The 21,455-nt window shown below is 43.9% G+C and overlaps 1 protein-coding gene and 1 long non-coding RNA gene across 2 annotated transcripts; one reads left to right on the plus strand and one right to left on the minus strand.

The window, feature by feature from the left end:
- Positions 1 to 4,702: 4,702 nt before the first annotated feature.
- Positions 4,703 to 9,737, minus strand: LOC121654515. The gene is made up of 2 exons (XR_006012967.1): positions 9,477 to 9,737; positions 4,703 to 4,928 (listed from the first exon to the last, which is right to left on the minus strand). It is a non-coding gene; the product is annotated as an uncharacterized LOC121654515 (long non-coding RNA).
- An 8,445-nt stretch (positions 9,738 to 18,182) lies between these two features.
- Positions 18,183 to 19,181, plus strand: LOC121653986 (odorant receptor 131-2-like). The gene has a single exon (XM_042007792.1). It carries the CDS (start codon positions 18,183 to 18,185, stop codon positions 19,179 to 19,181), a length of 999 nt encoding a protein of 332 aa, XP_041863726.1.
- Positions 19,182 to 21,455: the final 2,274 nt, after the last annotated feature.

Consider the following 21,455-nt stretch of genomic DNA (forward strand, 5'->3'; position numbering starts at 1 on the left):
TGGGAGCTGGAGTTCGCCAGATCGCCAATCTGGAGCCCAGGAATGGAGACCAGCCAGAGAAACTCTCCCGAAGGGTTATCAGCTGATCCAGCCAGCTCCTCATCTCAGCCTCATTTGATAAGGTTGGTCCAGTGTCGAGGAATCCATAGAGCATCCATATGGTGCATGGGTTAAGGTCCGACAGGGAGTAACTTAGGTGCTGAAGTATAAGAGGACTGGGGAAACAAAGGAAGATAAGTGTGGCAGGTTGACTTGATGCTGATGAGCGGATCAGGAACAGGTGTGGAGGATCAGGGAAGTGAGGATGAATGGAGTGACTGGCTGTGAGTGGCATGACTGACTGTGAGTGGCATGACTGGCTGTAACATTCATATGGGGTTAAAAGGTCAGATAAATATTTTGGACCTTGACCTTTCAAAGACTTATGAACCATTAAAAGGATTTTAAAATCAATTCTTTGAGGAACTGGAAGCCAGTGCAATGATCTAAGTACAGGAGTAATATGGTGTCTTTTTTTGGGTTTAGTGAATACCCTAGCGACAGCATTTTGTATCAGTTGTAACTGTCTGACAACTGACTTTGAGAGACCTGAAAATAAACCGTTACAGTAGTCCAGCCTATTTGAAATAAATGCATGGACAAGTTTTTCTATGTCTTGTCTGGATATAAAGTCCCTAAGCCGTGCAATGTTTTTTAGATGATAAAATGCTGACTTTGTTATCATTTTGATATGACTGTTAAAAGTTAAGTCACAGTCAAAAGTAACACCAAGACTTTTGGCTTGGTTTTTGCAGGTAAAAGACAGACCATTAAGCTGATCACATACACTTTGATGATCTTTCATAGAACCAAAAACAATGACCTCAGTTTTATCTTCATTCAGTTGAAGGAAATTATTGCACATCCATTGACCCACTTTCTTCATACACTGCACTAGTGAGCCCAGACAACTGTGATCATCTGGAGTGACAGAAACATGTGTGTCATCTGCATATATATGATAAGAGATATTATAATTTTGAAACAGTTTTGTTAGAGGCATAATATAAAGATTAAAGGCCAAGGATTGAACCTTGAGGGACACCGCATGTTACAGGAAATTTATCAGAGCTACAGTCACCAATTGATACAAAATAGTCTCTGTCACTGAGGTATGACTTAAACCAACTTCGGACAGTGGATGAAAAACCAAAGAAGTGCTCCAGTCTGTGTAGTAGGATATGTTGATCAACCGTATGAAATGCTGCTGTCAAAGGTTCATGTCTCCAACGGTTCTTTCCATGATCCTCTGGAAAGTTGCAGGAGCACCTGACACACCTTGTGGCATCCTGTAGAACTGATAAAACCCAAGAGGACATATGAAAGCTGTTTTTTCTCTGTCAGATTCACTCATGGGCACTTGGTAGTATCCACTTCTGAGATCCAGGGCCCTGAACCACTTGCTTCCACTCAGACAAACCAGGGCATCCTCAATCTTAGGAACTGTGTATTGGTCAGGGACAGTGCGACTGTTGAGGGTACGGTAGTCCACACACATCCGAATCTTGACATTTTTCTTTCGTACGACCACTTTAGGGGATGCATACTCAGTGATTATGCCAGCTCCTTTGAGTTCTGACAGATGTTCTCTGAGTGTTTCAAGATCCGCTGGTGGTAGACGACGTGACCTCTCTCGGAATGGCTTATCGTCCGTAGTTTTGATTTCAGGCTTCGTGCTTTTGCTGGAACCTACGTCAAACTCATGAGTAGAGAAAACGTTGCTGCGTTCTAGCATTTTATTCACAAGCCTTTCTTTACATTCCTCAGGAATAGGCGACATTCGGAAATCAAAAGATGATGGGGTGAGTTTCTTTGAGGATTTAAGATCAGTCTCTGTATTCACGGCGGGTGTTGGCAACGCATCAACTGGAAAAAGGTGGGCAATTAGCATGCCTCTGGTCAGCATGATATCTTTGGAAGAACTGTTACTGACAAGGACAGTAATTCTTTTTGAGCTCACAACAGTGGCTGGCTGCAGTTCAGGTCTCCCCTGGAGCTGATCTGGGAATCTTGGTTCTTCTAGAAGATCATCAGGTAAGTCCACCAAAATAGCTTGGGTACTTGGTATCCCTTGAAACTTTGGCACGCCTTTGACCCTCACTACACCACCTGGGCGTATTGTTATTGTTTTTTTCTAGGCAAACCATACGGATCCTCTTATTTGGCTGTCAGTCTCAGGTGAGAGCTTTGATGTTTCCTCCAAAGCCTTTTGGAATGCAGGATTAATATGTCTCACTGTTTTTTCTCCTTCTTTATCTTTGTAGCTTTTAATGAGTCGCCTCACTGTTGGTGTTTTTGTACCAACAAGGATAGCCGAATTATCTTTAACAACTGGATCAGGACAGATGAGTACAAGTGCATCAACAGTCTCTGTCACGCCAACATCAGCTTCCCTGAACTCCAGCTTTACTGACAAATAACCATCATATGGGTAAACAGCAGGACTGAGCCCCTATATCTGTAAAGCACTGATAGGCATCAATGGCAGGTGTGTCAGATATCTGTCGTAAAAGGATCTGTAAAGTAGGGTGACTTGAGAGCCAGTGTCGAGTATGGCTTTTGTGTAAATGCCTTCAATCTGGACTGGTACAGCAGAACTGGGGCCAACTAAGCCTTTTGGGATAGGGTCTTCCACTACTTCCTCGGTTTTGATGCTCTTGGAACGTGTCTTTACCTATAGGACGCCTGGCCATTCCCTTACTGGGCCCCGTAGTAGTTTCCCGATTTCTTTGTGAGTTTGATAAGCTGCTTATTGACTCTTTGGAGGTTCTTAGCTCCTTCACACTCTCTCATGTAGTGCCCATCCTCTCCACATCTATAACAAAATATTCCAGGTAGATCTGTGTTCTTTGATCCTTGAGGAGTTGGGTTTCTTTTGTATTTGGTTTTAGTTGCATTGTCAAGTTTGGGGCTTGATTCAGTTTGAGCAGCTGCTGTTGAAACTGTTGCAACTTTAAGATCATTCATCTCAGCTTTGAGTTCACTGAGCTCTCTCTTGAGTCTTTCAACTTCTGGATCTGTCTTACTTTCAGATGCTGGCTTGGGGATTGAGGTGACTGGTTTTGACATGACCATATTCTTTGCATCAGTTCTGCCTTGTAACATGTCTTCCTCTTCTCTGACTTCCTTTAGAAGATCATTAAAAGAAAGTGGCGGTCTAAGTTTATGGGTCATGCGTATGCGCGTTGTAATCATGTCATGTGCTAAAGCACCCTTTATAACGTGTTTGATGCGGAGTCGGTTCATGTCAGCCAGCTCCAGCCCTCCTTACCTGAAGATACAGTGCAGTAGTTTGTCAAGTTTCAATAGGTATGTGGAGAGTTTTTCACCTTCACTTTGAAATGTGTGTCTGAACTTGACAAGGAGATCGGAGGAAGTTCAGTAGTTCCAAAGGCTGTTTCAAGAGCTTGCATATAGTCATTCGCAGTGGCATGGGGGATTTGTATTCTGAGGAATCTTATTATATCAGCAGCTGGACCTTTAAGACTCTCTAGAACCCTTTCTTTCTTTATGCTGTCACTGCATTGCCATTCTTCAAGCATGTGGGTAGTTTGCTCTGCCCATGCGTCATAATCCTCTTCGCCACTAGGTGTTGGTCACACACCAGAAAACATTCTGAGCTTCCTGTAGCTTTGAATATCCGCAGGTGTGGTATTGCATCTGTCGACAAGGGAACTAATGGCGCTAATGAGAGCAGTGTTTACATCCAGTGGTGAAGAGTTTAACAGCCCTTTAACATCAGACATGCTCTTACCCTCATGCTTAAGAAATGTCAGTAACTATGCATGAAAATCTTCTTGATTGTCGGTTGTTAATGGGACAATGTGAACAGGCCAGGGACCAACTTCATTTGGAACACCAACTTGGCCAGGTATTGTCTGCAGAGTCACGCTAGCTATGGTCTGGACTAGTACAAAATCTGTCTTGGAAGTTGAGTCTGGACATTTATCAACTATTTTGAGAGTTGAGAACTTCTCGTAGGACCTCATCTGTGGCACCACCAACACCACTTAAAACCACAGCATGAGCAGGATCTAACTGATGTCTCTTACACCAAGCTTTAATCTCTGCTATTCCATTTCTTTTACTCAAACAGGAAAATAATATATATGGCAAAACCTTGAATATCAAAATAACTCAAAACTTTAGCAAAATCACAGGCAATTTAACAAAATTGAATCTGTACATAAACAAAATCCCGGACGAGCCTCCAAAAATGTAACCCTTTTACCACTAGCTTGTTATAATAAGGGAGCATTTACTCTAAATACTTTTTTCCCCTTCTTCAAATAAACAATATGGTAAAAGAAACATCCTGATGTATAAAACTATATCTAGGGTATAATATGACTCACACTCCCAAATGTGGCAATAAAGAGGATTGCCCAGAAACTATATAAACAAAAAATATTAATTAGTACTGTACATTACCAGTAACTATATATATATATATATATATATATATATATATATATATTACAGTGTAGATTACTGAAGGAATGAAATAAAGTGAGAAACACACAAATGCAATTAAAGATTTTCTTGTGTATTAAGGAACAACAATAATTAAACAATAAGAATAAAATATTTTTAGTCTGTGTGATCAAAGCTCTTTTAGAGTGCACTCTGAGTTTTTGGTTTTGTGTTTTTTACTTTTTTTTTATTAATGCAAGCTTGCAGTTTAGACTGTTGGCGCGCCTTGGAGCTCAAATGAATGGAACTAATTTGGGTGCCGTGATCATACCAGTCTGCAGTTATTCCTCATCTTCGCAGGAAAAAGTCATGTGCAACAGAATCCCTCTTCCCGGTCATCTCCAACTGCTGGTCCTTCACTGGCGACACGTCTCTTCTCCGTGCCGCTCGTAACGAGGTAAAACAGTCAGACTCACCTGTTACGGTGAGTCAGACAGGCAATGGTTTCTGGACCCCAGGATGCAGGCACTGAACAACCAGACGACAGAAAATGGTTAATTAGATAAAAGGGAGAACAGTTTTAATCCAAGTGCAGGATCCAGGGACCACAGTGGTTCACGGCTGACCAGACAGAGCAGATGGAAGACAAAGTGTTGTGTGGAGCCGGCTAGAGCTGGAGAAGGAAGTGAATCAGAGCGGGAGGGAAACAATCCAGGAGGTTGGTGTGGCAGGCAGGGCTGACGGAATCCGAAGAACCAGGAATCTAGACACAAGACAGGGTTATGAGACATGAGTAGGATCAAGGCAGAGAACTAGAGAGGCCATGATATACCAAGTAAGTAACTGGACGATCCGGCGAGGAGTGTAGAAATGTCCGGTGGTTGATTAGTGGATGAGATCCTGGTGTGGAGATCAGCCCAGGTGAGGTGATTGCTGCCTTGGTAATTCTCCTGGCCGGGAACATACATGACACATAAAATAGACAGAGGGAGCCAGACACACACCACACACACACACACACACACACACTAGGGCAATCCAGGAACACACACACACACACACGGGAGACAGACAGAAACCCTAACAGTACCCCCCCTAGTGCCATTGTGGTCGGAATACCTCACTACTGGGCGAAAACGCTGATTTTGGGCCATTTTCAGGCGCCCTTCACGGGCTCCCCCAAGGGCGTAGAGTGACGTGCCTGGTATCCATGCGTTCGTCCAGGTCTCCTCTAGGCTATGGGAAGGCAGGGCACGCGTACCCCCAACAGTGACCAAAAATACACACTTGGCTATCTTTTTCTGCTTGTCTGATCCACCCCAAACTTCACACACTTGTGGTACATGGTACAAGGACCCCCAGTTTTAATTTTTAAAGTTTCAGCTTTGTACATCCAATCATGACCGAGTTATTAGACGTGTACTTGAACTCGACCTGACACTCAATGATAAAGTATTAGCTGTGTACAGTGGGTTTCAAACTGACATAACTGGACGGTACTTGGTCCGATTTTCTTCAAACTTGGAACACTTATAGGGGGTTTACAATGGACAAATGCTGCAAATTGGAGCACTCTAGCATCATGTGTGACCGAGTTATGACAGATTGAAACCCACTGTACATGTGTAGGACTTTATTATTGGGAGTCAGGTGGAGTTCGTGTACAGCGTGTTATAACTTGGTCATTTCTGGACAGAACGAGCTGAAACTCACAGGACACATTCTGTTGATGTTGAGGAAGCTGTGTTAAAAGTTTTAGAGTTTTCTGACCAAGGACTGGCGAGTTATTAGCGAGAGAAGTCTGACTGACTCGCGCGGCACACTCCATCCGAGTAGGAGCACTGTGCTGTTGGGAGACGGCGGAGAAACGCCCTGGTGAACACGACCCCATTTAGAGGTCATAACTCGCTCATTCCTCCACGGACCGAGCGGAAACTCACAGACTCTACTCCTGGGACGTTGGGGAACCTGTGTAAAAAGTTTCAGGGCTTTTCTGCAAGGCACGACGGAGAAACGCCATGGGGAAAAACCACAATGGACAGTCGGATATAACTCGCTCAATTCTCCGCTGAATTGTCGTGCTGAAACTGACAGGGTACACTCATGAGACTTTAGGGAACTGGTGTGTAAAGTTTCAGAATTGGAACAAACGGTTATGGAGTTATGAGCAAGAGTTGGGCGACTGCGGAGCAGCGGGTAACAGAGCGCACGCTGGCCGGCTTGAAGCGCTCTGCTGCGGGGAGAAGGCGGAGGAACGCCCCGGTGAACTCGACCGCATTGAAATGCCATAACTCACTCATTTCTCCACAGACCAAGCTAAAACTCACAGAACCTACGGTTATGGAGTTATGAGCAAGAGTTTGGAGACCGCGGATCAGCAGGTGACAGAGCACACTCTAGCCGGGCTTGCAGCGCTCTGCTGGGGGAGACGGTGGAGAAGGAACGCGCGGTGCACCGAGGGCCATAACTCGGTCATTTCTCCACGGATTGTGCTGAAACTCACAGGATCTACTCATGAGGACTCGAGGAACATGTGTAAAAAGTATGTTGCACCAAGCATGGCCGAGATATGACCAAGTACTCATTGTGCCCCTGGTACCAGACAGTGAAACACATACACAAAGTCCCATTTGTGCCCCTGGTCTTCTAGAATAAAACATTAAAATGAATAAAAGTGAGTGGAGAACTTTGATAAACACTGTTGTGTCCCTATGGTAGAAGACAGTCCCCTTTGTGCCCCTGGTACTCCAGCATAAAATGCATAAAATATAGACTAAGTGTGTTTGTGCCCCTGGTACTCTATGAAAAAAGGTGTAAAAGTGAGTATAATTAAGTGAAAACATGAAATAAATACTTTATTAGGTCCCTGTTATAAGTATAGTTTAAGTATATTCCACAGTGAAACACTTATAAAATATTCACTAAGTGTGGTCGGGCCCCTGGTACTCCCGAATGAACCATGCATACTAGGCTTGATTCCAAGATAAAGTGAAAAATCAAGTTTCTCAGATTTCCTTCAAACTTGGGGGATGAAAGGGGGTCACACAAAAAACATCTGGTGCAAATTTCAGCTCTCTAGCATCAAAAATGGCCGAGCCAGACCAGACTGAATAAAGGTGTACACAGCTAATACTTTAACATTGAAGGTCAGGTGGAGTTCGAGTACAGAGGCCATAAAGTGGTCATTTTTAAAGATATCGAGCTGGAAATTATATCACACACTCAGTGAGCTTATCTGAGTCGACCTAGTAAGTTTCAGACCTCTAGAACAAAGTATGACCAAGTTACAGCCCGTGTACTCGAACTCAACCTGACCTCCAATGTTAAAGTATTAGCCGTGTTCACATTTCTTCTCCCACATACTTTGAGCTATTGTGCTGAAATTGGAGTTTGTGGTTCCCAGAGGGATCAGGAAGATGTGGTGCAAAAATGGTGATGATTGGACAAAGCTGAATTTTTCACATTTTTGCTGACCAACCTTGTCTCGGAGGCAAAAATTCAAGTTTCTCGGATTTGCTTCAAACTTGGGGGCATGAAAAAGGGTCATACAGAGAACAACTGCTGCAAATTTGAGCTCTGTAGCTTTAAAAATTACTGAGCTAGGCCAGTTTGAAAAAAGTGTACACGGCTAATACCTTTTTTTCAAACGTCCTCTGAACAGGAATCGAACGTCAAACGGGACCCCGGACCACTTTTGGGCAAAAGTTCCTCGGATCGAGCTGCCGTCGTTAGGGGGCACTCTCTGAGTTCCCCTGGAGGGTCCCCTGCAAACGGCAGCCCAATCGGGACTTTTTTAGAAAAAAAAGAAAAAAAGGGACAAGAATTATTGCGCATGGACACATACTCCAGTTCATGCACGAGATTCTGAACGGGGGAGCTTGATCGCCATCTAGAGTTCAAACCGTTTTTCCAGGACATGTCCCAAAAGTCGAGTTTGTGTACATGACAAATCGATTTGTCACCGTTTGGTGAACGAAAGTGTACACGACTTGGAAAAGTCATTTTATTAGGGAAACATCCGAAAACGGCTCTACACCCCCCCCCTTCAACAGTCGCCCCCAGGTGACCCACCAGGCTTGGCAGGGTGGTCCCGATGAAAACGGGAGACCTAATCAGGGTCCAGAATGAGCTGTCGCGAAATCCATTTCAATATGAAGCCCAGGAAATTGACCTGAGAGGCGTGGAACTCGCACTTCTCCTTTTTGACGAACAGCCGATTCTCCAACAGCCTCTGCAGCACTTGGCGGATGTGGACCTGATGATCGGCCAGGGTCTTGGAGTAGATTAAGATGTCATCTAGATATACAAAGACAAACCGGTTAAGAAAGTCAGGTAAGACATCATTAATCAGGGCCTGGAAAACGGCGGGGGCGTTTGTCAGCCCAAAGGGCATCACCAAATACTCGAAGTGGCCCAAATGGGTGTTGAAAGCCGTCTTCCATTCATCACCTTCTCGGATCCGTACCAGGTGATAAGCGTTACGGAGGTCCAACTTTGTGAAGATGGTGGATCCTTGAAGGGGGGTAAACGCAGAGTCTAACAATGGCAAGGGATACTTATTTCTGACTGTGATCCTGTTGAGACCCCGGTAGTCAATACAGGGCCTGAGTGAAGAATCCCTTTTCTTGACAAAAAAGAACCCAGCCTCTACAGGAGACTTAGAGGGGTGAATAATGTTGGCAGCACAAGAGTCCTTAATATATTTTTGATGAGGGGTGTATTGGGTGTTGAAATGACTAGGAACTGTATATTCTCCACGTGGTTACCCGAGAGCACGATGTTGACCCGAACCGACCCGAAGGTCCGGTGTCTAAATACTGTGTTGGTTGATTAGTGGATGAGATCCTGGTGTGGAGATCAGCCCAGGTGAGGTGATTGCTGCCTTGGTAATTCTCCTGGCCGAGAACAGACATGACACACAAGACAGACAGAGGGAGCCAGACACACACACACACACACACACCCTAGGGCTATCCAGGAACACACACACACACACGGGAGACAGACAGGAACCCTAACATCACGGGCCCTAGCTTCCACGTTAGCTTAGTGCAGCGTGCACTGTTCTGTCCTGGAAACACGGCTCAACTCACTCCCTCGTGATCCAGGTCACTCATGAACTCCTCGGCAATCCACTGAAACGAAGGACAGCTATCCAGGCCCAAGGGGATTTGCCGTGATCACTTTTACTGTCTTTTCACGCTCACTGTCTTCTTGCCGCAGCACGAGGTACCCCGTTTTTTTCCTTCTCCTGTGTTTTCTTCTTCTATGCTTCCGGTTCCCCGCAGCACACAGAAAACATCACAAGAACAGTGAATTAACTAAATGAATCTGGGGTTTTACTTTTTAACTTAAAATAAAACTATGAAATTATAAACATCTGTAAACATTTTTAACTTTAAGCAAAAGGCATATTTTAACATGAACCTATAAATAAATAAATGTTTAAACAGTTTTTAATTATGTAGTGAAACATTTTAAACCAATCTGCACTTTGTTTTGTACTAAAATAAAATGTATACCATTGTAAATAAAATTAAATACACTGATTTATAAAATCAGATCAATACACATGATAATGTTGAATTCAACAGTTACACAGTGTTTTAGAGGAGATTTAAAAACATTTGTATCTATATCCTGTATCACAATAAAGCGAAAAAATAGCGAGTTATTAGTTTTAGGCCCACTGAACCCTTAATTGCTCCTGATGGGTCATAGTTGAGCGCCTTACATGGTAGATTCTGCCATCAGTGTGTGAATGTGTGTGTGAATGGGTGAATGTGACGTACATGTAAAGTGCTTTGGATAAAAGTGCTATATAAGTACAGACCGTTTACCATTCCCAGAAACTGTTGTAGTTCTTGGAGGTTTTTGGGGAACAGTGAATTCCTGAACAGTCCTTGTTTTCTCTGCATCAACTTCCACCTCAGCTGAAGAGACGATGTCACCCAAAACCTTCAGAGAGGCACAGGAAAACTGGATCTTTGGAGTGGTCAAGTAAATTACAATATTAAAAAAACACCATGACACTTACCGTGTCTCCCCAGAAGAACACACACTAAATACTATCAGGAAAGCTAAACTTGAACTTAATGAAATAATAGATAAAAAGACGCAATTCTTGGTGCAAAGACTTCGCTTGGAGAATTTTGAGCATGGCAACAAATCTGGAAGGTTCTTGGCTAATCAGTTAAAAACAAACAAGGAGAAAACAACCATCTCCTCTGTCAGAGATCCAGAAGGAAACATCAGCCACGACCCTGACAAGATAAATAATACTTTCAAAGAATTCTATAAAACATTATATACATCACAGCTAACTACAACAGATGACATCATTGATAAATTTCTTAGTAACATCAATCTTCCAAAATTAAAACATGAAAATAAAATGGTCTTGGATTCCCCCCTTTCAGTCAGCGAACTCCAAGAAGCTCTCCAGCATATGCCCAACAATAAAGCTCCAGGTCCAGATGGTTATCCAGCAGAATTCTACAAAGAATTCTGGACAATGCTGGCACCAACTTTCTACAATATGATATTAAAAATAAGGGTAAAACAAAAAATACCTTCAAATATGAATCTAGCCAATATTATTCTACTATTAAAACCAGGTAAAGACCCTACACTTCCATCCAGTTACCGTCCAATTTCATTAATAAATGTAGATCTCAAAATAATTAGCAAAGCTTTGGCCAGAAGAATAGAAAAAAATAACCCCTCTAATAATACATCCTGACCAAACAGGCTTTATTAAAGGTAGACATTCCTCTACGAACATGCGTAGATTAATTAACATCATAGATTATTCTACTGTACATAATCTGGAATCCACAGTCATTTCTTTAGACGCAGAAAAAGCATTTGACCGAGTAAACTGGAAATTTTTATTTGCAACGTTAAACAAATTTGGGTTTGGGTCATCTTTCATAGATTGGATAAAAATATTATATAACAACCCAAATGCATGTGTGAAGACCAATGATCAAACCTCTCCAAGCTTCTGTTTGCAGAGAGGCACCAGACAGGGCTGCCCGCTTTTTTCATCACTCTTTGCTATTTTTATTGAACCCCTAGCTGCTGCCATAAGACAAAACAAAGAGATTAAAGGAATCCATGCCAAAAATATAGAACACAAGATAAGTCTTTATGCTGATGACGTATTACTTTTCCTCCAGAACTCACCGACATCTCTCCCCCAGACAATCACACTTATTAACACATTCTCATCAATATCTGAATACTCTATTAACTGGTCTAAGACTATTATTATGCCCATCAACTGTGACCTACAAAACACACCCAATACTACAATACAGTCTGGAAACACTAGATATCTAGGTATAAACATTTCCCCCAGGTTATCAGAACTGACTAAGCTAAATTATGTCCAGCTACTTAAAGCAATAGAGGATGATCTCTCACGGTGGAGGCGCTTACCCATATCACTCATGGGGAGGGTTGCCACAGTTAAAATGATGGTTCTATCTAAAGTAAACTACCTGTTTTCAATGATACCCACTAAACCTCCAGCTGGTTTAAGTCACTGGACTCACATATATCTAAATTTTTATGGAAAAATAAGCCATCACGTATCAGTCTAAAAACTTTACAACAGACTAAAGATAGAGGCGGATTGGAGCTACCCAACTTTAATCATGTTTTCTTAGCTAACAAGCTGCAGTATATCTCCAAATGGCTTAAACCTAGCAGTCTGGATGAATCATGGTTAGATGTAGAGCAAGCATTGTGTGAGGATCTGGTTATCTCTGACCTGCCATTCATCAGCTCAACCATCAAAACACATAAGTGTTTTAAAAGCATCAATATCAGTTCCTCTTTAGTGGCTTGGTGGGATTTTCTAAAAATAACCAAATCCTCACTTTTTCCATGTAAGTTTACACCCCTCTGGAACAACCCTGACATCCTGCAAAATAAAAAGCTGATTAATTTCACTCAATGGAAAAAAAAGGAATAAAACAGTTAGAACATATCATAGAAAATGGAAACTTCTTGTCATTTAATATTCTCACTTCACAATATGGAATCAGTGGCAAAACATTTTTAGAATATCACCAGCTTAAATCTATTATATGTAAAAAATATACAATTAATCAATTAAACTTACAGCTACCTATTAGGGTGGCAGAATTCATGAATCTCAATGCCCCAAAGCTATTTTCAAAAACATAGACTATTATCCAAACTAGAAGACTCAATCTGTCTTCCAACTTCAAAATGGGAGGGGGACGTATTCAGTAACTTTAATAAAGATAAATGGTCACAAATATGTTTAAACACCTTTAAAATGACTAAGAATTCAAATATGCAACTAATACAATTCAAAATTCTGCATAGAACTCATTATACAGGACAAAGGATGTTCAGGATGGGTCTGTCACAATCAAACATCTGCACACACTGCAATGAAAACACACTTGACAACTTTCTCCATGCCTTGTGGTCCTGCACACCTGTCCACAGGTTCTGGCTTCAGGTATGTGTGGACATGTCAACATGGTTTAAATGTAATATTCCTACAATCCCCGCATTATGTCTACTAGGTGACTTGGGCAACATTAATATGGCAATTAACTCTGCACACACGATACGCACAGCATTATGCATTGCAAAGAAAACTATCCTTGTGAACTGGAAAAACAAAAATAATCTGTGTATTCAGCAGTTTAGGAATCTCTTAGTTGACCACATCAGTAGTGAGACAAAGTCTGCCTCCTCAAAGAACTATTTAGCTGAATCTCATTCCCTCTGGTCCCCTGTGCTTAGTTCCATCACTTAGTGTAGGTGGAGGACTGTGACCTCATTGCTATGGGGGTTTGGGAAATGGCTGGGAGTAACTGGTGGTCGCGGGTTCTTTGTGGTTGCCCGTGGTGCGGGACCGGGCTGCTCTGCGGTGGGGGTGGCTCTGGGTCTGGCCTCGTCTGGGGCTGTGGGGGCCAGCGGTTGGAGTCGCCTCGTGGCGGGGGGTGAGGCCACTGGTGGCGCCTGGGTTGGTGGGCGTCGGTCCTGGGCCAGGTGGCCGGGCTATTCAGGGGCAGGCTGGGCGGGGGTTCTGGGCTCTGGTGCCCAGGGGTGGTCCTCCTCCCTCCGGGGTGGTGGGGTCCGTGTGTGCCGGGGGTCTGGGCCTGCCCGGATGTACTGCCATGGTGTGGGTTGGTGCATGCCCTGGTGTCTGGTTGACGCCCTGGGACCCAGGGTATGGCCCGGGGGCAGGGGGGGTGCAGGGGTTTGAAGGAGGGCTGAGTGGGATTCAGGGGATTATAGGGGGAGGTGCTGGGGTGTGAGACAGGGATGCTTGTATGTTGTGTGTGTGTGTCTGTACTTTGGATGTTTGTGTGGATGTGGGGGTATGTTTGTGTGCGTGTGTATGCATGTGTTAGGATGAGTGGGGGTGTGTCTGGGGAGTGAGAGTGGGAGGGTTGAATGCTGTGTGAATGTTTATATTGTGTGGGTGGGGCTGAGAGGGCATATATTAGTTAGGATGAGCGGGAGTGTGCAAGGAAATAGGTGTGTGCATGTGTTTCTGTGTGTGGTTGAGGCGGGGTTAAGTGCACTTGTGGTGGGGGGGCTGGGCGGGCCTGGGGGTGGTGAGCCGTGGGTCTGCCGCTGTCCCCATCCTCTCATTCCCCGTTAGGGGTGTGGGAGGGTGGGTACTTTCTGGGGTTAATGACGGCTCAGTGGCTGTGGTCCCTGAGTGGCCTGGTCGTGGGGGATGGCCTCTCCTGGCCTGTCTTGCCCTAGGGGGCCTCCTGGGGAGCGGGGCTGCCTAATGCCACTAGAGGCTCATCATCCAGAGGGAAGTTTGCTTCCCCGGACCCCTCTTACGTCCCTCTCTCTCTGTCTCACACACACACACACACGTACGGAGTTGGGAGGCATGGAGCCATGCGGGGTGGAACGGAGGAGACCATTCAGTGGTCTCCTTGGATGCACCCCGTGGCGACTCGCCTCTGAGTTTTAATTGCACCAAGACACCAAAACACAAGAAACACAATGCATAAACAACACCTGGGGGGCATGGCATGCGGTGCATGTCGGGCGGGGCCACTTAGGTGGCCCGGCTCCTGGCTCATTGCGGTCACTGCCCCTCAATTTTAATTGCACACAACACACACTATCTAAACAGTCAACAGTATTGGGGACCTCTCACACCCCTGTTCCCCCTGTGGCCGAGGGCGGGTGGGGGGAGGTGGTTGCCCCGGGGCCGGGTCCCAGGGTGGCTGTGCTGGTGGGCTGCTGGCTCTGTGGGTGTTGGGTCAAGGGGGGGTGCTTGGGGCTCGCTGTCCTCTGGTCCGCCTGGGATGTCCCCCACGGGGCATGGTGGGTGGGTTGTGTGTGGTGTGACTGTGTGGTGGTGAGTGATTGTGGGTGCGGCGTGGGGGAGGGTGTGAGTGTGGGGTTATATAGGGTGCAGATTGGAGTAGGTAGGGAGTGGGGGGAGGGGGCCGATAGCACCCTGCTTCCCGGGGTGTGCGGCTGGAACATCGGGGAGTGTGCTGGCCTACGCCGGGTGGCTGTCTGGGGGGGCCTGGTCCTTCTAGGCATGTTGCGGGCCCTCTACCTTTGGGGGGTGGGACGGCTGCCTCTGGGCTACTGGGGCCCTGGGCCCTTCACTTGGGCTGCCCTGGGTAGCCGGTCCCTGGCGGGGCCGGCGGCTGCTGATCTTGGCCCACTGGGACCTGTGCCCCGGGACCGTGGGGGGCTCTTGCTGGGGCTCTCCTCTGCCGCCCTTCGGGTGGGGCTGGAGTCATCTTCGTGGTGGGGTTGCTAGGGTTGGTGCTCCAGGTCTGCTGCTGGGGGCCCGGGCCTCTGGCCCTGGTCTGCCTCTGGCCTCCGTGGAGGCGTGGTCGCATTTGCATGATCTCACTCACCACTCTTCATCACTGATCACCCCTTGTTTCTCATGCTCTGCATGCTGACACAGTCACTGAGTTGTCCAGTGGGTTTTAATACTAAGGGATAATTATTTTTCTTTATTTTTCCTGTGAGTTAGTATCTGGTCGCTATTATGTCTTTTTGATTTGGTTATTATTTAAAAACTCTTAATGACTATTTTTTTTCTGTGTGTGTGTTTCTGCTTTTGTAAAAGTTGTAGGAAATTTTCTGGTGTGTTCATGTACAGGTGTAACAGTTTGTTGTTTGTTGTTTGGTGATGGTGTGGATTGAAGGGTCGTTGCCTTCTGTCTGTGACCTTTTTGTATCCTTTCTTCTTTCCCTTTTGCTCTTTTTGCTATTTCCATCTTTTTCTGTCCCCTCCGGTCAGGTCCAGCAAGTTTACACAGATTCCGTGATTTAAAGTAAATAAATAAATAAATTAATCACATTATCAAGAGGAGCCTTACCCATAGGCCTCCCCTTGGCAGAGCAAATTTGTTCAGCACGATACAGCAACCAGATTATCATTTTGCTTGCTATGATGCTGGACAGGACAAGTTAAAAAATAGAAAAAAAAAAAAAAAGAAAAAAACACCATGAGTTGAAGAATGTAGGTCAGGTCTCGCATACCCTAATGTTTTGTGATTATGTTGGGAATGTCTGGTAGAGGCCTCGTTAGGAGCAACAACTCCCACCTCCAGCAGAAATTCAATTGTGTCCTGGGTGAGACGGGGGGCATTAAGAACGAGTGGGCTGTATTCTGCCCCTCCATTGTTGAGGTGGCCAGCTGGAGCTGTGCCATACAATGGTCAAAGCCTATCGTGGTGGTAATACCAGTGGTGCAGGCTATGTGATATGCAGGTATACGCCATATACCTACTAGAAAAGGTTCCAAATTTCCGTATAACCACTAAAAAATGCGCAAAGACGCGTATCAACATGTTTCGTGACATAACTTTTACTTTCCTAGTTATAAATTAGCCACGAAGCCGGCCCGTTTAGACCATGAGGAATTCCGTCAAATGTGACGTTGAGCCGCCGCAGAGAGAAAGCAGCTTGGCCATATGTCCTGATCCTGACCTGCGTTCCTATCAGCTGGTGGCTGGTTGCTAGACAACCGCGAATTAGAGAGTAATAAGCGAATGAGAGGAAGAAGAAGAAACTGCAGCAGCAGGAAAAGAAGAAGAAGATTTTTTTTGGCTGTACAAGTAGTTAATAGAGAGGGAACATGGAGAAAAAAACATGAAAAGAAAACAAAGTCAAATCACAGTTTCAGTGTTTCAGTGAGCTGCTGCTACTTGTGCTGTTTCCACTGTTGATTCGAGGAACTCTACAGGTAACGCTGACAGTTCAGAAAGGAGCCTGATGACCCATTTCAAAAAGCAAAAACGTTTGACAGCTCACAGTTGGTCAACCCAGAGTTGCGCTTTTAACTCAAAAATTTGTTGAACCCGCTTTCTGAAACGGGGCCCCGGTGAGTGGAATTCGTGGTTTTGTGGAAATTAAGGGAGGTAGTTGTTCTCTGTGTGTCTGTATCCTTGGTTAAAGTGGAGAAATGGAAAGCTAGGTAAATGTTGGACATTTAAAGCTGGTAGAAACTATATAAATGTACAAAGTTAACTCTTTGCATGTTACAATAGTTAAATAAAAATGAAGACAAGTCATCTTAAATGTCCATTAATTAATTAATTAGGACACCTTGTACACCATCAAATAAATAACTTATTTGTCTCATTAGCTATTCCAAGAGTGGAATTTTTGCCTCTATATTTTTTCATGAATTTCTATTTATTATAAATGGATTTGTTTTGTTCTGCCAGTGGCTGTTCAGTAGTTAATTAAAGTGCAGATGTTAATCAGTTCACATCACACTGTATTTAAAAAGCGTTTTTCTTGCCAAAGGCAACACAAAGTGCTTCACATGATGTATGTATGCATATTAAAGTAAAACAAGCCTTCACACACCAAAGTAAAGCAATTTAAAAACACAGCCGTCATTGTCTCTCTCACAGTCACACAGACACCCACATACATGTACAAAGAGCTGCCCCCCTCCCTCAGTTAGACACAAACATGAACCCCCTCATTTCTGTTTCTTAGTACAAAAATAATAAAAGTACTAAACATCTGGCTTGACGTCCCTGTGAGGAAACAATATCTTGGGGAACCGATCACACCAAGAGCCAGCCCACCCATTTCCACAGAGGCCAGCACAGCAACCATCCAGATCAGGGCGGACCAGAGTCCACATCACAGCTGTAGGACTGCAGTGCAGGACCCCCAGCCACTGTGACAAGGGCGATCACCACGACAACAACCTCCAGTCCAAGCAAAACTCCTGGTGCGAAGGATCCCCATGACAGGATCATCCCCATCACAGTGATGTATAAGAGCGCAGGGGGGGTGTCAGAGTATACCCACTAGAATTAACTAGACTACACCACTGAGTAATACCCAAACTTACTGGTGGACAACGGCAATGAGGGATGACACAAAGCTGAAGAAAGTGTCCTATTAGGCCTTTTTGGCCTTTGGTTCTAAACTCCTTCCCTGTTGGCTGAAGCCAGAAAACTTTACAGGGAGGGATTGGAAAACAATCACAAATAGTTCCTTGGTGTGTTTCTGAGGAATGATCTCATATGGGGTGTGTGTTTGTGGGCAGATAACATAAATACTACGTGGAGGTAAAGTAACTCCAGCAGACCAACTCTGGCCAGAGGAGTGTGAAAAGGAGAAATGCTGATGGGTTTGTCTTTAGGACACTGTATGTGTTAAATATATGTTTTCATTGTGTTGTGTTTGAAATGAAATGTATTTAATGTTTGTTTAAAATGTCCGTCACAAATCAAACTCAGACCAACACCACCGTTGGGATCCAGAGACAGGGACTAGCGGGACTTGTGTTATTTTCCCTTCTGACCACCCTGCCTTGCTGCATCTGTCTCTTCATTAATGGGATCATGTTGTTCACTTTGAGGAGTAAACCAGTGTTTAGGGAGACATCTCGCTATATTCTTCTGTTTAACCTTCTCTTTGCAGACACAGTGCAGTTGGCACAAAGTCAAATCATGTATCTACTGTCTGCTGCACGAGTATTACTGCTGTATACTGTATGCTGTGTCCTAATAGCACTAAATAATCTGTCACACATCATCTCACCTCTCACATTGGTGGTAATGTGTCTGGAGAGATATGTAGCTGTTTGCTATCCACTGAGGCATGCTGCCATCATCACAATAAAAAACACAGTGGTGGTTATCTGTGTAGTCTGGGCCCTCAGTTCACTAAATTTTTTGACTCGGTTAAATCTGATGTTAAAGGATCACTTCAAAGATTTGCAGCACTTGATGATGACAGACTTTTGTGGCAAAGATAATTTACTTTTTGATCCAGTGTCTCAACTTTATGACAAAGCCTCCACCTATTTTCTCTTTGCTTTAGCAGGTGTAACTGTCACTTTCTCCTATGTTGGTATTATTGTAGCAGCTAAATCAGCCTCCACGGACAAAGCTTCAGCTAACAGGGCTCGTAAGACTCTGCTGCTGCATCTGGTGCAGCTGGGCCTCAGTATGTCTTCAACTATACACAGTTCACTGCTCATTGTTGTCTCTACAAACCTAGACAGGGCTTCAGCTGTTATAATCCAGATTCTTCTTTATATTTGTCTTATTATTGTTCCTAAATGCCTGAGTTCCCTGATCTATGGTCTCAGAGACCAGACCATCAGACCCGTCCTCATGCTCCATCTCTGCTGGCACTGCAGAGTTTTACCTGTGATGTCGGTGACATCAACCAACACTAGAGTCAGAACATTTACAGCTAAGTCCTGACTCTGTACACCAACACTGAATTGCTTATTCATTTATTTAAAATAGTTATTTATGTAGGAAGAAGCATTTGTACTAAATTATGCTAAATTAAATATGGATTTCACCACACTGGTTGATCCTTCTGAGTTAAAAACTGCTGTTAAAATGACTCTAAAGTCAAACCTATAAGAAAAATCATGAAATCAGGGAATCTGACCAGACCTGTCTTCTAAAGTTTGTATTTTTTAACTCTTTTGATGCTTTTCCCACCTAAAAGAGTTTAAGAACATGTTCCATTTTATTAAAGTATGTATAGTATGTTTATTGATCCATGTCTGAAAACAACACTGGACTGGTGGATACTGATGGAGGAAAGAAATTGTTTTTATTCAGCTAATGAAATGACTTTGTGTATTAAAAAAAACTTATTAGAGAACAGAGTCTGACTTAATTTAAAAATCTTTCATGATCTCTTGTAGGGAAAATAATTTGTAATTTATTATACTGGAATAAATCTGTGAATCCCAGCGATGTGGTTGATCCTTCTGAGTTAACAACTGTTGACAAGCACTACTGTTAAATTTAACTTAAAGCCAAACCTGCAACATTAATCAGAAAGATCATGTCTGCAATCATGAATTAAGTTAATTATGACACAACTTGTCTTCTAAAGGTTGTGTTTTTAACCACATGAAAAGGTTTTCTCTGTAGAAAACTGTGAAGCTCACGATTGTCTCTTGTGTTCTATAAATAATTATTTTAGGAGTACTGAAGTCTAAACACAAGTTTAGAAACAACAAAACATCTAGAATAACAACTAAAAATGAAAAATGTATTTTACTTCCACATCAGTGTAATCTGGTGTTCATGTAACAGAATCAATGTTAATGCTGTTAGAAATACCACAACTTTATTGTGAACTCCAGATTAATAAATATGTATAAACAGGAAAGGATAGAAAGCAGTTGTTGTAATTCTAAATGCCGGCAGTTTCACTGCAGTAGAGATCAGAATGCCAGCGTACGGCTTTTAGATTTGGTGATACCACATTTGTTATTGACCTATCTGCTGCTTCTGTACATCGTTTGGGTCACCTATGAGTCCAGAAGCTCCACAGCTCCACACTCAGCGGTCCACCGACATCTAAATGATAACTGATCTTTCCAGGATAGTAAAGCAAGTGTTTTGTAAGGGGAGACAAACAGTTGGAGAACAGAGTGAATGGAGGAATTTGTTAAACAGGAAAAAACAACAGGAAACAGAAAAGGTGACTTCAGGTACGGCCAAACCAACCAGCAGTTTATAGGTACCTGATAAACTGAATTTTGAGACAAAAGCATCTTACATGATGGTCAGGACGATGTACAACCTACAGGTAACAGTAACCTAAATCAGTGGTTCCCAACCTGGGGTCCCTGGACCCTCAACGAGCCCATCTGAAATATCACACAATTAACCAGTCAGTCATTGCAGTCAACATTCTGGTCCACACTCCTCACCATTTGGTGGGGGTGATGCACCAAATCACTGCATGCCCACCGCCAAGGAAACAAGAATAAATCGTTGCATCTGTGTGATTTCTGATTGTGGCTACAGCGGGATGGAGGAAGGCCGTTTTAAAAGGGATTTTCCAAACACATGAAATTTTTGTACAAAGTATCGGTATTGGAATCACTGTTAATGGCTTGAATTGTATTTGGTATCAAACTGGAAAGAAAATAAGTGGTATTACACATCACTACTGTCTGTCTCCAGACAGGACCTACTGAGGTATATAGATAAAAACACTAGTCACAAAACCGCCAAAGAATGCTAAATACGCCTGATAACATCAGTGTGAGAAATCTACTTAATTAAAGTGGCATTTAGTTATTTCAGTAAACAGACATCAAATGAAAGTTGCAATGTTCCATAATTAGGAGAACATTTGGGTGGAGTTGGGGAGGAGGTGGTATGCAAGGTGCAAGACCTGGAAGGAGATTTTAAAGAGATTTAAAAATGTTGGGAAACATCAGGCATGGGAGGAGTTTGGAGAGGCCATAGAGAATGACTTCCGGACAGCTTCGAGGAGATTCTGGTCCACCGTCCGGCTCCTCCCTGAGCCGCCACCTTATCGTGGTGGAGGAGTTTGTGCGTCCTGACGATCCTAGCGGCAATGTTGTCGGAGGGCTTCATGCCCCTGGTAGGATCACCCATGGCAAACAGGTGTCTAGGGGAGGGACTAGACAAAGTGCGGCTCAAATCACCCCTATGATGATGACAAAGCAAGGACCCAGGTTTCCCTTGCCCTGACGT

The sequence above is a fragment of the Melanotaenia boesemani genome, chromosome 15 (assembly GCF_017639745.1).
Source record: "Melanotaenia boesemani isolate fMelBoe1 chromosome 15, fMelBoe1.pri, whole genome shotgun sequence".
NCBI lineage: Eukaryota > Metazoa > Chordata > Actinopteri > Atheriniformes > Melanotaeniidae > Melanotaenia > Melanotaenia boesemani.

Excerpts from the sequence above, each read along its gene's own strand:
- LOC121653986 (XM_042007792.1), top strand. The coding sequence starts at position 18,183 with ATGTCCGTCACAAATCAAACTCAGACCAACACCACCGTTGGGATCCAG.